We start from the raw sequence: 15,735 nt of genomic DNA on the forward strand, positions 1-15,735 counted from the left end.
AAAAAAAAAAAAAAAAAAAAAAAAAAAAAAAAAAAAAAAAGGATGGCTCTAAAGTATGTGGCATATTTTTCTTGTTTTCAGTCAGATCCGATCTTTAATCGACTTTATAGCTAAACTTTAACCCTCTCAAGCAAAGTGGAAGTTACTTTTGACACCCAGTGGTTACAACCCAGTTCGATCACTTAGGTTACATAGGGGACCTAAATGACAGTATTATAATTAGGAAACCTGCTGGTTAGGAAAATCAAATTCACCCTCAGAAATTTGCTGCCACTGATGGTTTTCCATTGAGTGTGCCTTAAGTTCTGAAGGTATAAAGGGAGTTCTAAATATGTCACTTAACAGTGTTCAATTTTTTAAATAAATGTATAATTTCCTGTGAGCAGTTCGCCAAGTTATATCCAGTACTCCAAGTTACACATAGGAATATATATATTCTCGTCAGAAGGAGTTGGCTTGTGTGTATAGTTAATGCAGATTTTCCAGTCCGGATAAAATTGTGATTTTTTTTTTAAATAAAAGCATCTGTAATGTCGTGTTACTTTTGGAATTAAGGTCAGACCTTTAAGAACATATACTTCTCATAGTCTTTCCAGTGGCCCCAAATGTAATTCCAAACTGGGGAGAAGCAATGGTCTTAGGGAGAGCAACAGAGGGAAAGGTGAGGCTAACTGCTTTCATTTTTAAAACGCTCAAGTTGCAGAAAGAAAACAGCCCCCGGAGAAGTGGCAGCTTCCTCTGTGATCCAAAAGAAGGCAACATCCGCCCCTTTGCCCACCCGGGAAGCCCCCGTATGCCCCGCCCCTTGGGGATGTGGCCCTGCGCAGACACAGACTCTACCCCATTTGAAGACCGGCCGCTGTCCAAGCTGAAGGAATCGGACAGGTGTTCAGCACGGGAAAATCTCTACTTGGATGCCTTGTCCCTGGATGACGAGCCAGAGGAGCCTCCGGCCCGCGGGCCCCAGCGGGAGTTCAGGAACTGCCTCCCCCAGGTCGGCTTGGGATTTGGGGTCCGGTTAACTGCTGCAGGCCCCCGGGGGTTGTCAGGAAACCTGGCCGTGGGGTCTGCAGGCTCCAGGGCTTTGCACATCGCAGCCTCTGGGTTGAGTACACATGAAACGTTCACAATACCAAGAGCTTGGCTTGGTGATCCTGACCCCAGGCTCCTAGCATGTGCTGTGTTCAGGTGCACTCTGCCACCGCGTCTCGGGTTTGAATGTGCAGGACTGTGTCCTCTGTGAATGAACGGTCTCCCACGTGAGCAACTCCAGTGAAACACAGGAGGAGACAGTTCAATCTGGGAACTATAGGTCTTCAGCCTCTCTTTAAATCATAGCAGCCTTCTGATTCTAAACTTGCTGGTAGCAGTAAAATCTGTTCTAAAGAAAGCACTCGCGTTGGGAACTAGTGAGTGTCACTAAACAATGACAAACTATAAATTCTTGCTCTGTGCAAAGGGGAAGAAAAATCCAACACTTAGAAGCCATGCGTCAATTAGATCAGCAAATCTATGAGGTAAGCACTGGGCTGAAATTTCCCTGGTGCAGCATCAGGTTTTTCTGGTTACCCCTTTTCAAAACCTAGGTTTTAAAACCGGGTTTGATTTTAGGAATTAGTACACGTGGGTCAGTTTAAGAGTTGCTGTACCTGTCATTGAACCTGTCCCAAACACTTAACAGACTTCAAAGAGTTCTCGTCAAGTAGTGTTGAAATGTGGGTCAGTTACACTTGAGTCAGGTGTCTGTGAGGTCAAGTACCTTCTCAGCGGTATGTAGCCAGGTGGCATGACATCACCAATATGCTACCCTGTTTGATCTATCAGCAACCCCACAGTGCAGCCGCACAGCAGAGAGAAAGCAGACCAGGGTCGGGAGCCTGCCCTGTCCCAGCTCCAGAGTGACCGTGGCCCCACATTGATGGGTACAAAGTGGGAGTCGTTGTAAGTTCACCTCTCATTCCGAATGGCCACGCTCACAATCAAGAAAGTGCTCACGCCTAAGGAGGTTGCATCAACTTCTACAGTGAGGCTTAGCCCAAGGGACATCAGTCTCCTAACTTCCTCTCTTGGGGCCCGATCTTCCCTTCGCCCACCTCCTCCGTTCTCTCTCTCTCTCTCTCTCTCTCTCTCTCTCACACACACACACACACACACACACACACACACACATTCAGATGTATTCAGGTCATTACAAAAGCCAGCTTTGAAATTTACGTAGTTAGAAGTCCTTTGAGGAAGCGCAGAAGAGCCACTTCCTTCACGGTGAAGTTTAAAGCCAGTTTTTCTCACACACGCGGGCTCCTCCCTGGACTGCAGGAGCTCCAATCCCTCATCACCCTGTGGGTTCTGGTTTTATTGTCGTACCTCGAAGGGCTGGGGGGCAGTAGCTCTCCTGACCGAAATTTAGCACATCGAAGGTGCCTAGGCAGCCAGTATTAACTGATTCAGACGATCTTATTTCTTCTTTATAGGAAGAAGAAAATCACAAGGGAAATCTTCAAAGGTAAGTAAGCTTGATGAAAACAGTAGTTAGGCTACTGGAATGAAAACCTCTTGGTCTTAAAACTCTCTCTTGTCACTGCAGTCGTGATAACACGGTCTTCAAAATGACTTAAAGTAAGACTTCTGAATAACTAGTGGCTTTATTATTATTGATTTCATCAATATGGTTCTTTTCTATCATTCACCACGGAAAAGCCAGAGACATATTGTACTTGTGTGGGCATTAGTGTCATGGTGAGAACGGTTACAGGTGTGTGTTGTGTATAGAAAGGAATGTTGTGTTCAGTGGGTTTGGAAAAGTCCACAGAAACCCCTCTCTTGTCATTTAGTCTGGAAAGCCTCCCTCTTGATGTGCTGTGAGACATTTTATATACCGTGCATTTAAAGCTCTCCCAGGAGGATTTATTAAGATACTTCCTGGCCGTTGGGGCGCCTGGGTGGCTCAGTTGGTTAAGCGTCCGACACTTGATCTCAGCTCAGGTCTTGATCTCAGGGTCATGAGTTCAGGCCCCTCATTATTGGGCTCTTTGCTGGGGGTGGAGCCTACTTAAAAAAAGAAAAAAGAAAAAAGATATTTCCCAACAGTGAACTTTGAAGTAAATACAAAGTAAGTGATGTTGGTGACGTTAGTTATGATATATTTTAGGTCATACAGGTGGTAGGATGTATCTGAAACAACACATCCAAGCAAAATTTGTTTATTTTTAAACATTAAAAATACACAACTGTGCGGAAAGTACAAAGATTTCCCGTACACAGCCCCCACCCCCAGCCCCACACACGCGCTTTTTCTTTATAGATGAATACATGCTATTTCCACCACAGGAAACTTCTCCCCAGGGCAGTTCGCAGTTTCCAGATATCCTCATCCCTGGTTTTCCTGTAAACTTCGAGTCCATGAATTATTGCCTCCTTCACATTTTGCCCTGTATCAGTTCATCCCAAACCATCCAAGACCACGGAGGTGCCTTTCTGTCCTTCAGGCTCTGTCTCGTCCGGTCATTCTCGGACAGTCCAGGGCCGCATTCGAGAGTGAGAGCCTGGTTTCACATGCACTCCTGCCTCTCACTGGCTCTGTGCCTTGGGGTGCATTAGGCAACTGCCTTGTGCCTCAGTTTCCTCATCTGTAAACAGGAGGTGTTTCAATTTCTTTACAGCTTAAATGTGTTACTACACGGAAAGCAATGCCTGGCACAGACTTAAGAGTCAACAAAGTTCAGCTACCTTCACAGAGCTCCTCCCTGCCCAGGAGCTCTTAGATTTTATCTTATTTTTTAAGTATTTTTTAAAAAAATTTTTTAAGGTTTATTCATTTTTCAGAGAGGGAGAGAGCATGGGGTGGGGGGTAGGGACGGGGTGCAGAGAGACAAGGAGACACGGAATCCCAAGCAGGCTCCAGGCTCCGAGCTGTCAGCACAGAGCCCAACACAGGGCTTGAACGCACAGACCGTGAGATCATGACCTGAGCTGAAGTCGGATGCTTAACCGACTGAGCCACGTAGGTGCCCCTAAAAGTTTATTTTTTTTTTAGTCATCTCTACACCCAACATGGGGCTTGAACTCGTGACCCCGAGATCAAGAGTCGCATGCTCTTCCTACTGAGCCAGCCAGGCTCCCCTCTTACTTTTTATCTCAATTGCTGTTGTTAATTTCAAAAGTCATGCATACTTGAAAAAGTTAACCTTAAAATTAAAACTTAAATAGCACAGCACCAGAAATATTATTAAAACTTACACATCAATATGTCCGAGGTAAGAAAGTCCATGTGTCCTTCCCGTCCTCCCCTTTTCCCTCTTGCTTCTAGCGGTTTCGTGTCTTCCCTCCATACTTTGTTCTGTGTGCCTTCACACACTGGCGTGTATTCCAGATGTGTTCTGGCTTTATATCTGCTTCACCTTGCCCTCTGCTAAGGCTGGTGCGGCCCCTTTCTCCAGCCACATCACCTCTGTTCCACGATATCCATCCAAACCCTTGAGGCACAAAGTCCCCACACAAGTGTCACTGACTTAACTCTGAGAGTAGTTCCCTTATGGGCAGAAATTGGGGGCTAGACAAGCCATGTCCGAGAAACGCAGAAAGGATTGGGGTTTCAGTGCCTATAGAGTACTTCCGGCCGGCAGTGAGAAGCGTTCTAAAGCTCATTATTCAGCAGCTCCTTGACTTGGCCGGAGGCAAGAAGAGGGAAGTCACACTTACCGGAAAGCTTAATACCCCTAGTGATAAATCAACCCATCCCCTCTTGTTTCTTTTTAGTTTCAATGCTAGTTATAGCCAGCTTTCTGTTATTCACAGGGCCATGGGAGAGTTTATAGATGATTTCTCACACACACAAAAAATACCACCCACTTTTGTGTCTAGTGAGAAATAACAAGGTAGAAGACCTACTGCTATCATTTGTAGCCTGCTCTTTTACCCCAGGGTGGCGACCCCAAGAGCATGTGACCCCAGGGTGAGGGCAAAGCCACCCAGAGCTTTACATGTTCTGTGGGCCAGTCCTTGTGGTACATAGACCCCAACTCTGGCCTCACCATCATGCATGGATTTTGCAGTGGGGTGGCCCACGTACTCTCCACCTGGGACCCGTTGGGCAGCACCTGTGCTGGTCTAGAACCCTAGGGATTTAAACTTCTGTTCGTGGTGTGCAGATATGAGTATGTCCCATGAGAAAGTGGTCTAGCTGCAGAGGCAGTGAGTCTGCACACTTCTTCCCTCCCCTCTACCCCATCAGGAGGGATTTCCGACCAGGGGGTCCAGGCCTGAGCTGGCAGGCACAGCGAGTCCCAAGCCTCCTTCCTGGCCACCACTTCTTTGCCCTGGGGGGTGGGGGTAGGAGGTTGACAAGCTGCCTGAGCACTCTAGCAACCTCCTGTCTTAGCATTTTGGAATCCCCAGCACCTCATACAGGGCCTGCCCGGGCATACAGGTGGCGGTCGGTAAATTCATACCAAATAGAAATATACAGAACGAAAGCACTGATATATTGAGGCATCTACATCCAAATCCACATCGATCAGGCCGCACTTATCCCAAACTGGCTGTTCCTTTAACTCACCTGTCTTTACCCTCCTGGCGTGTGTCTGTGTGTCCGAGGGAGTCTTCCTCTTGTTCAGGAATACGGGAGGGAGCAAGAACAAAAAGTAGGCTTGGCCCTAACGGAGGGAGCAGACAGGGAAGGGACAACTGAACCCTGTTGGTGGATTTGGACAGGACCAGATGGAATTTCTGTTTGAAGCGGTATTTGCAAATTATGTGCACATCTGTCCCACCTTCCACTTCCCTGCTTCCTTCCACATCTTCCGTTTGGCCTCTGCAGATTATGCTTGGTACAGTTGAGCCTTGAACAACACGGATGGAACTACACGGCTCCACTTAGTTGTGGATTTTTTCCAGTAAAGACAGTATACTACTGTAAATGTATTTTCTCTTCCACATGGTTTTCTTTTCTCTTTTTTTTAAAGTTTATTTACTTTTGAGAGAAAGAGAGAGAGAGAGAGACAGAGGCGTGAGCTGGGGTGGGGCAGAGAGAGGGAAACACAAAATCTGAAGCTCCAGGCTCGGAGCTGCCAGCACAGAGCCCGATGCGGGCTCGAACTCACAGATGGCGAGATCGTGACCTGAGCTGAAGTCAGACGCTTAACCGACTGAACCACCCAGGCGCCCCCTCATGGTTTTCTTAATACCATCTTCTCTTCTCTAGTTTCCTTTATTATAAGAATACAGCCTTTAATACATACACAAAATATGTGTTAATCAACTGTTTATCGAGAAGGCTTCCGTTCGACAGTAGGCTATCAGTACTTAGGTTTTGGGAAAGTCCAAAGTTATATGTGGGATGTTGACTGCGTGAGGGCCGGATCCCCTAACCTCCGTGTTGTTGCAGGGTCCCCCATGCTTCCCAAGAAGCACATCCAGTAGAGGATGAGGCCGGTGGGTGAGCAGGACTTGGGATTATAGCTCTGATGTTGTGGTGTCCACCCCCTGCCCGTATGCCATTAGCTGGTGTGGGATCAGGATGGGGCTGTGTTCCTGTCCTACCACGAGCACCTGCCACAATGCCTAGAATTCTGGAAACTCCTGGTAGGTTAGGAATCGAAGGCACTCATCAGCCAGGTTTCCCTCTTCCTGTGGAGCATCCACAGGCCAAAATGAAACCATTCCAAAGTGGCTTTGGAGCTTAGCTCTGACTTCCCCGGAGCCCAGCCTCCCACTTGTTCCCATAGTATTTGAGGGTCGCCTGTATTAAATTCTGACTAACACAAGGCTTCCGGAACAACTCCAGAGCCACGAAGAGTCCGTTAAACATCCGCAGGGGGCAGCTCAGGAGAGCAGCTAGAAGGTGTCCCAGTCGTTCGGGTGGTGGAGACTGACGCACAACAGGCACCTGTCTGGTGGACAGGACGCGCGTGTCGCCTGTCGCGCGGGGTCAGGGGATGGCGGGTCAGCTGACGCCCTCTTCTCTCCCACTTTTCCCAGGGCTGTGTCCGTGTCTTCCATGTCCGAATTCCAGCGTCTGATGGACGTCTCTCCCTTCCTGCCGGAGAAGGGCCTGCCGGCTGCTGGCAGCAAGGAGGACGTCACCCCGCCCCTGTCTCCTGACGACCTGAAGTACATCGAGGAGTTCAACAGCAAGAGCTGGGACGAGAGGCCCCCGGAGCCCTGGGCAGACAGGACCGAGGGGGGGCGGGCAGGGGACGAGGCCGGCGCCGAGTCTTTCCCCGACTCCTCCTGGTACCTCACCACAAGCGTCACCATGACCACGGACACCATGACCAGCCCCGAGCACTGCCGGAAGCAGCCTCTGAGGAGCCACGTGTGCACCGAGCAGGCCGGGCTGCGGGTGCTGCATAGCCCACCCGCGGTCCGGAGGATGGACAGCATCGCGATGGCAGGCGGCGAGGGCAAGGGCCGCTCGGAGCCCGAGGGCCCGTTTCCCACAAGCAGAGCCAGGGGGGACACTGGAGACTCAAAGGGAGGCCCCTCAGAACATGTGCTTAGCAGGTGGCCTTGCGCCCCCTCCAGACACCCCCGAGACTACGTGGAGGGAGGGCTGCGCCCCCTCGAGAGTGCCCTCTGCGCCCCCCTGGGTTTTGCGTCCCCCCTGCACGGCCTACAGATGTCCAAGAACATGAGTGATGACATGAAGGAGGTGGCCTTCTCCGTCAGGAACGCCATATGCTCTGGTCCCCCCAAGCCTCCTCTCAAGGACATGGCCTGCCAGACCAACGGGTCCCGGACGACAGGGACACAGACCGTCCAGACCATCAACATCGGCCTGCAGACCGAAGCCCTGCGTGGCAGCGCCATCACCAGCAGCCCCCACAAGTGTCTCACGCCAAAGGCGGGGGGTGGTGCCACGCCTGCGTCATCTCCTTCCCGCGGCCTTAGGAGCAGGCAGGTGGCCCCTGCCATCGAGAAGGTGCAGGCTAAGTTCGAACGCACATGCTGTTCCCCCAAGTACGGGTCTCCCAAGCTGCAGAGGAAGCCCCTCCCCAAAACTGAGCAGCCAAATAGCAGGACCTCCCTAGGGCTGGCCCAGAAAGGGTGCAGCGGGTCAGCCTGGGCCCGCTCCACCACTACAAGGGAGAGCCCCGTGCACACCGCCATCAACGATGGCCTCTCCAGCCTCTTCAACATCATCGACCACAGCCCCGTGGTGCAGGACCCCTTCCAGAAGGGGACCCGGGCCGGCAGTCGGTCTCGCTCAGCAGAACCTCGGCCAGAGCTGGGCCCAGGCCAGGACACCGGCCCCGATTCCCGGGGACGGTCCCCGAGCCCCATCGGGGCTGGCTCAGAGACGTGGAGGGAGGACGGGGGAGAGGGCACGCCCTTGAGGCAGGACTTATCCGCTCCCCCTGGCTACACACTCACCGAGAACGTAGCCCGGATCCTCCACAAGAAGCTGTTGGAGCATGCCTTAAAGGAGGAGAGGAGACAGGCCCCCCACGGGCCCCCAGGTCTTAACAGTGACAGCCACATGGGAGACACGGTCAAAGCTGAACCAGGGTCCATCGAGGTAATGAGGCTGAGTATTCCAACCCTCACCCTACTAGCTCTTCTGTTTAAATGTCAGGAAAACACATGTAAACCGGGGATTGTGCTAGGTCATCTGACTTCAAGAATCTTTGTCCATAACGGGCTCTTGTGAGCTCGCAAGATACAGAGTTTATGGGAGACTGGAATAGGCAGAAACACAGGCCCCGAGCCACTTCTAAAGAAAAGTTCTTATTATTGTCCTCAGCGATCTTCTGAGGACAGTAAAATGAACTTCTCTTAAAGACACAGCTCAGGGTTTGATTCAGGTTCTCTCACCTGGTCTAAGTGATGGATGCTTATCTGTCCATCTGGGCTTTTCACGGGGTGGAGCGGAGAGGGGGGGGAGGGTTATAATTCGCCCTCTTTCTCTGTGAATTTGTGTCCTAGAAATGTGTGTGTGTGTGAAGTGTGTGCTCCATCCAGATCTTTAGCCACGGTAACACAAGAGGTGTGCCAGAGCGGGTGTGGTGGCGTGGATGCTAGAACGTCTTTCAGCAGGAACGTATGAGAATGTCTGGGTTCCAGTGCTGGCTTCAGTACAGAATAGCAGTCCTCTGTGCCCCCCCAAATTCCGTACCCTCTGCAACCATGAATCTCCCTAGCAGTAACCAGGTGAGACAGACAGATATGATCAAAATCCTGTCTTCAGACAATGTGATTGTTACTATTCCCCTTTGCCTCACTTATTATCGTCATGTTATATATGACCACACGTAATGTCAGCTGTTACTATTATGCGATTATTATTATATCTCCCTTAACACTCACCAATCAGTCGACCTTGAATTTTGTTCTTTTTTAAAACATTTTTTTAATGTTTATTTATTTTTGAGAGAGAGACAGAGCACAAGCATGGGAGGGGCAGAGAGAGGGGGAGACACAGAATCTGAAACAGGGTCCAGGCTCTGAGCTGTCGGCACAGAGCCCGACGCGGGGCTTGAACCCACAAACCGCGAGATCATGACCTGAGCTGAAGCCGGATACTTATCCTACTGAGCCACCCAGATGCCCCTGAGTTTTGTTCTTTTTTACTTAAGTTTATTTTATTTATTTTGAGAGAGAGAGTGTGTAGGGAGAGAGATGGCGGGAGAGGGGCAGAGGGAGAGAGAATCCCAAGCAGGCTTCATGCTCAGCGCAGAGCCCGACGTGGGGCGCAAACTCCCAAATTGTGAGATCATGACCTGAGCCAAAATCAAGAGTCAGACACTTACTGAGCCACCCAGGCACCCCTGAATTTTGTTCCGATGCGTGTCCACATATAGTACGTCCATACCAAACCACGTTAAAAAAAAAAAAAAAACAATCCTCATTTCCGCCTCGTTTCTACTTCAAGAATGAGCAAAACAAAACAAAACCTGCGGTGATGTTGGGACTGGAAGGGTGAGGGTGCCAGCCTCGTGCCGTGAGGAAGCACGTGCTCTTCACCCTCAGTGAGACACTGTTCGGCCAGTGAGCCCACGTGTAGACTTGAGGGTGAGGCTCACTCACCACCAGCCTGGATGGACGGACTCCACAGCGTGGAATCCAGATACCCATACCCATTCTCCAAGCAAGGCAGCCCCTGCAGACGGCATGGGTCCGAGGGGAGAGAAATACGCTCCCTGGGCTACCCCACTGCTCTGCTGCCATAGCCCAGGCAGCCCTGGCTTCCCAGGCGAGGAGAAGGGGCAGGTGTATCTCCTGTATCGCCTACCGCCCCCCATTTCCCTCTGGGGGAGAAGGATGGTTCCCAGTCTAACCCACCAAGGAGTATTCAACCCAGAATGCAGAGTTTAAATCTGAGGTAGGTCAAACCATGTCAAATGGCCAGCGACCTACAGAAATGGCAATGTCTTTCATTCAACTTAATATTGATAGCATATCGGCCATGTTTCAAACATATGAGGCTCTGTGATAGTTGTTGTATTGGTAGTTGATAGTATTGACAAGAACAAATACCATGGTTGAGTGTTCTCGGGTGACAAATTGTGTCTGCTGCGGGCTTCTGTTAACCCCCATCCTTCCAGGGCCCTCAGGTAAGTGACTCTGACTCACTACTGCAGAGAGTTTATTTGTGGGAATGTCCTACCTTCTTAGGGCTCTGGAGGAATCAGTTGAAATTAGGCTCTGTCCCAGAGCATTAACTGGATATGTCTGCAGTGCCCAGTAATATTAGTAACTAGAAATTAATTTTTAAGAACCAAAAAGGGCTCTGAGTTGCAGTGAATGCTCCAAGCCGTCTATGATAATAGAAGGACAACTGCTTCATGGGTAAATCACAGTTCTAAGGCATGAAAATGGTTTTATCAGCACAGAGCTATGCCCGCCCCTTGCCCCTCTGGTCGTATATAAAGTTCCCATTTAGATTTTCTTCTCCCTGGCTGAGCTTGCTGCAAACAGGTGATTGGCCAATTGGTAGGGAGCACAGCACATTTTTGGGGATTCAGAACCTGTGTGGAACACTCACTGGCAGAGATTAAATGTTTGCAGGCTCTTTTCCCTTTTCGGTTGGAATTTTGCGTGTTCTAGATTCCAGTGGAATTAGTCCTTGTCTGAATTGACTTACTGTATTCGGCCCATTGAAACCCCTTTATGTAGTAAGTAGTTCCGGGCTTTCATTTCCAAATCACCAGGACTAATGCTGATTGCCAGCCTGCCCTGAGCACCCCGCTCTGTGGACCCTTCCCTGAATGTTCCCTTAGACGCCTGCACAAGGGAGGGGGAGGATGTGGGCATCCCCGGCCGGAGGCATGATGGGAAATCTCCCTGTCTTTTCTTGCTTCCACCCCATGTCTCCATTTTCCCTCTTTTTTTATTGATTTTTTAAACAGTTTTTTTTAATGTTGATTTATCTTTTGGGAGAGAAGGAGAGACAGACAGAGCGTGAGCAGGGGAAGGGCAAAAAGAGAGGGAGACACAGAATCCAAAGCAGGCTCCAGGCTCTAAGCTATCAGCACAGAGTCTGACGTTAGACCTGTTAGATCATGACCTGAGCCGAAGTCGGACGCCCAACCGACTGAGCCACCCAGGCGCCTCTATTTGTCCTCTTTTTCCCTTGAAGCCATGGCTCCAGTTCTACCTTGCAGAGAAGCATTCTCTGTGAAGGAAAAGAATAATCTGGAAATGCAGTGCTGTTCTTCCCTCCCGTGTCTAGTGGAACATACCAGAGGAAATCTTCAGTGTGAGCAGCGGTCACGTGATCATTGTGACTAAAACAAACAGCCGTTAATGCTCTGTTTCGAATACAGCAGTCGTGTGATTTCTCTCTCTCGGCACACCGACAGGTGTCTGAAATGCGGAAGGGCAAATCAGGGAAGAACAGAAAGGAGGGAGAGGTCTGTTGCTGTTCCATGGTGAGGGTCCCTCTGCGCTCTGGACCGACTAGACCCATGCAGAGCAAGACGTGTGTAACCGGGCGTGCACCTGTCCGCTTCTGCAGCCCTCAAGTGTCTCCTCGTAGCCGTCCCTGGAACTGCCACTGGGCTTGTTGACTTGAAACCTTTACTGTTCTTCTTTTTTTAAAAAATACTTTCCAACCCACTTGCTTTTCTTTTCTTTTCTCTGTCTGTTCCGTCCAGAACCAAACTGTCTTACTAACTGCCCCCTGGGGACTCTAGCCCTGCCTGCCTCACGCCGTAAGTGCTTTCTACCTTCGCTGCACACCGTCTGGAAAGGTCACTTGTGTAACTCGGGGTTGGTATCTGACACTCAGAAGCAAGGCCAGATCATGCCAGGTAGATCTTCCCTGTCCGTAGAGCCCACCGCCTGCGCTGGCCTGGCGTTCATCTTCAGGGTCAGACTGGCAGGCGTAGACCTTCCCATTTGCTCACGAGTGCCGACTGCTCACTGTGCAGGACGGTTGCAGGGATGCTGCTGAGATTTCCGCTGTCCTGTGCAGTTTGCAGCCAGTATGCTTCCAGGGGTACAGGGATCCTGGCTGGAGAGGGCACTGTCTCCGTCACAGAGGCCTAGCCTGCGGGGGTCTGTGAGCCACGTATTTTCCCAGTCGGCCTGCATCTGCTCGCTGGTATTTTGCAGGCACACATACACCACCAGATGCCAAAACGAGGGGTGACCATAACGCAATGGGGCGTTTCCCTGTTTTTCTACAACCACCTCAGAAGGAATAAATCCAAACGTATCTTGTCCTTCCAGGTGGTCACCGTAGGTGACATAGCAAGCGCTCAATTGATATTTGTCGGATGACTCAACAACAAAAGCATCGCTTGCTCCAAAGAACAGTCTCACAGAGTTGCCTTCAGGGCCACTCGAGCGCTCGGACTGCTAAATCCAAAAGTGCAGCCGGCCCCCTCCAAGACTAAAAGCATGCTCCAAAGATAAAAGGTCACATCGCCCATGGCAGGGGCTCCCTGAGAAGGACAAGATCGTTTGCTTGCATGTGCTGGCGTGTTACGAAAGACAAAGTTCATTCCCCTGAACTCGTGGTCACACGTTTCTTCCTGTAGGGGCTTGCAACCAGATGCTAGTGAAGAAGTCGTGTCACGCCGTCTAATAAAAAGCCCTCCAGGCTGCAGGGGTGTTGGAAGAACCCTATAGCAGCAGCCACACCAGGATTCAACACGTGTAACACACCCAACGCTGCCCCCACGTGTAACACACCCAACACACTCCTACCCATACACAGCACACAAGCATACATCTGTATACAAGATGCCACACGACGCACATATACACAGCATACGTCCATACACGTACAACACACACATACACAATGTGCACGCATATACAACAGTACAACACAACACGCCTACACAACACGATGCCGCACATACAGCATACATACCCAATACGCTTAGACGCTAAACAACACACACAGTGCAAACAGTACGCAACACACACTCCCACACCCAACTCTTATAATGCGGGGAGCAGAGACACCAAAAGACAAATCAGTGGCAGATCTCCCAAGCCATGCATCCCCCCACCCCCACCCCCGTGCACAGGGCTGAGGTGAGGTGAGGACAGCTCACTCTGCCTAGTTTGCATTTCAGCTATTTCAGGCCGTTTCGTGGGCGAGGTCTTTCTGGTTGTCATGGCTCCCATCAGCACAGTGCTTTGCTAATCAAGGCTTCCCCATCCTGTCCTATAACACGTGCGGTCACAAAGAGGCAGGAAACGTCTAGGAGTGGTCTCCAAGGTTAACACCATTTTCTGCCGAGCCCACAGGGAGGCAGGGACCACCTCACGCCATCGCTCTTCCAGAAGCACCAGGCCGGTGCTCCCCCTCCTCCTCACATCGCCCACCAGTCTCTTCCCCACTGTCACTCCCCTGCTCCGCGGATTAACCTTCCTCATCCTGGCCTCTGCCCTTGCTTGTCGCATCTCTGTCACTCCTCCGACGCCTTTCCTGACCGGCTCTGAGAGTCTGTGTTCTCTGTCATTCTTCATCGCAGTGGTTTGCCATCTCAGCTTTTTCTTGTGTGAGTGTCACGGGGGCGGACGGGTTCCGCCCTGTGGGACTCACTGTCTCTGCACACCGCCACCGCCTTTCTGTGCGCCAGCATGTTCCAAGTTTGGGCACCCGTGTCTCCTGTCCTGCAGACTAGGGACAAGTAGCTCCACGTTCGTTAACACCAGAAAAGGAAGAGCAGCCCTGGAGAAGAAGTGGTATAGGGGGTTCGCACCATGGTTGGGCGTGTCCTGCAGGATCTGTTCTCCGAGGGCGTAGGATGCCTGTGACAGAAGCACAAGCACGCTCTGATGCCACTTTTTTAAGTGCTGCAGCAAGGAACAGCCATTAGAGAAAACTAGACCGAAGTTAAAATTTCTGCCTGCAGCCTTTTTTGCCATGGGGGTTTGTTGAACCCACTGCCAGTCTATTGGGAATAAACACTAGCAGAGTTCACGTCGAGGTGAGTCTCGTTAACATAGCTGGATAAATCATCTGTCTCTTCATGGGCCTCCAACAGACCAAAGCACAGGGAGGCTGGCCTCTTAGGGCCAGGTCACTGTGGCTAATAGATCATTCGGGGGGTCCAAAAGGATGGGGTCAGCTGGGTCAGGATATGACCAGGTGGCCTGTGGCTTTCCCCACCTTCCAGAGGCTCCAGCCCAATTCTGAAGATGCTGTGTAAACATACCCATCTCATGGCGTCGCCATATTTTGATCATAATTTGGTATGTTCTCATTACTGTGTCATTGATCATCCGTGTTGAACTTTTCACTTGCCATTTAAAGTTATTCTCTCCCAGCACACTAGAACATTTTGAAGTTACCCCTGGTCCATTGCATTTAACCTGAGTCTGTTGAGAAGTGTGTGGGGAGAGTCGTCCCAGCAAGGCGTTGTCAGCCCGAGTAACCGTGTCTTTTTCTTTCTCGGCTTTGAAGGAACTACCTTGTTCCGCACTAGCTCCATCCCTAGAACCCTGCTTCTCCAGGCCCGAGAGACCAGCAAACCGTCGCCCTCCGTCCCGTTGGGCCTCACATTCCCCCACTGCCTCAGCGGCTCAGTCACCCGGAGACCCAGCCTCCTTGGAGGAGCTCGGAGAAGAGGAGCCGCCCGGGGAGAAGTCATACCTGTGACGAGAGTGCAAGTTTGCATGGGTTATTGGGGACTGATTCCCCGCGATTTGCGTAACCACACCGTCGTCATCAACCAAGCTCCGCCCACAAGGAGAGATCCAGCTTTCCCAAGGTCAAAGAATGTTTCTTAAAACACACACAGCTGCTGAATGTCCAACCTGTGAACCTGAGATGTTTCTAGAACGAAACCGTAAACGTGCCTGTAATAACTTAATTTTTTTCATAGCTCAGAAAACTATTTTTGTCTCCATCTTTTTTACACACAGTATATTAAACAAACAAACAAAAAAAGCTAGGTAAGATATAAATAAATTTAAAAAATAAAAGTTTTAAAGGTGTACATTTTAAGAGATTCTGAACACCCTTGCTCTCAATACTGACTGCCTCTCTGTTAAATTTGCACTGTTACATTTCGGTTTGGTTTCTTTCCACGTTGAATTAGAGTGTTTTAAGTTAATATTGTTTTGTCAGTGTTCTTGTTTTTTAAGAATTTTTGAAATGCTTCAGACTGTGTGATTCAGTGAACTTTTTGTAGTGAAAAAGCCATGAAGCCAGTCGACGAGACAGATATCCTCTCTACAGGAGGGGGTACACGTCAGCATTTTTGCAAAGGTACAGAGTCCTCAGCTGGGCTTACCGAATTCGCTGTATAATCCACATACTCTACTCGACTTGCA

General features: G+C 50.2%; 1 protein-coding gene across 2 annotated transcripts in view; it reads left to right on the forward strand.

Annotated features, from left to right (window-relative positions):
- MTCL1 (microtubule crosslinking factor 1) overlaps nt 1-15,515 on the forward strand; it is a 129,615-nt gene extending 114,100 nt beyond the window's left edge. For both annotated transcript variants that reach the window (XM_049620414.1, XM_049620413.1), the window contains 4 exons: nt 698-994; nt 2,472-2,503; nt 6,976-8,515; nt 14,864-15,515. In XM_049620414.1, the coding sequence (XP_049476371.1) occupies nt 698-994; nt 2,472-2,503; nt 6,976-8,515; nt 14,864-15,058 (2,064 nt within the window). In that variant the 3' untranslated portion in view covers nt 15,059-15,515. The remainder of the gene's footprint in view (nt 1-697; nt 995-2,471; nt 2,504-6,975; nt 8,516-14,863) is intronic.
- The last annotated feature ends 220 nt before the right edge of the window (nt 15,516-15,735 follow it).

This window comes from Panthera uncia (genome assembly GCF_023721935.1).
Source record: "Panthera uncia isolate 11264 chromosome D3 unlocalized genomic scaffold, Puncia_PCG_1.0 HiC_scaffold_8, whole genome shotgun sequence".
Lineage (NCBI taxonomy): Eukaryota > Metazoa > Chordata > Mammalia > Carnivora > Felidae > Panthera > Panthera uncia.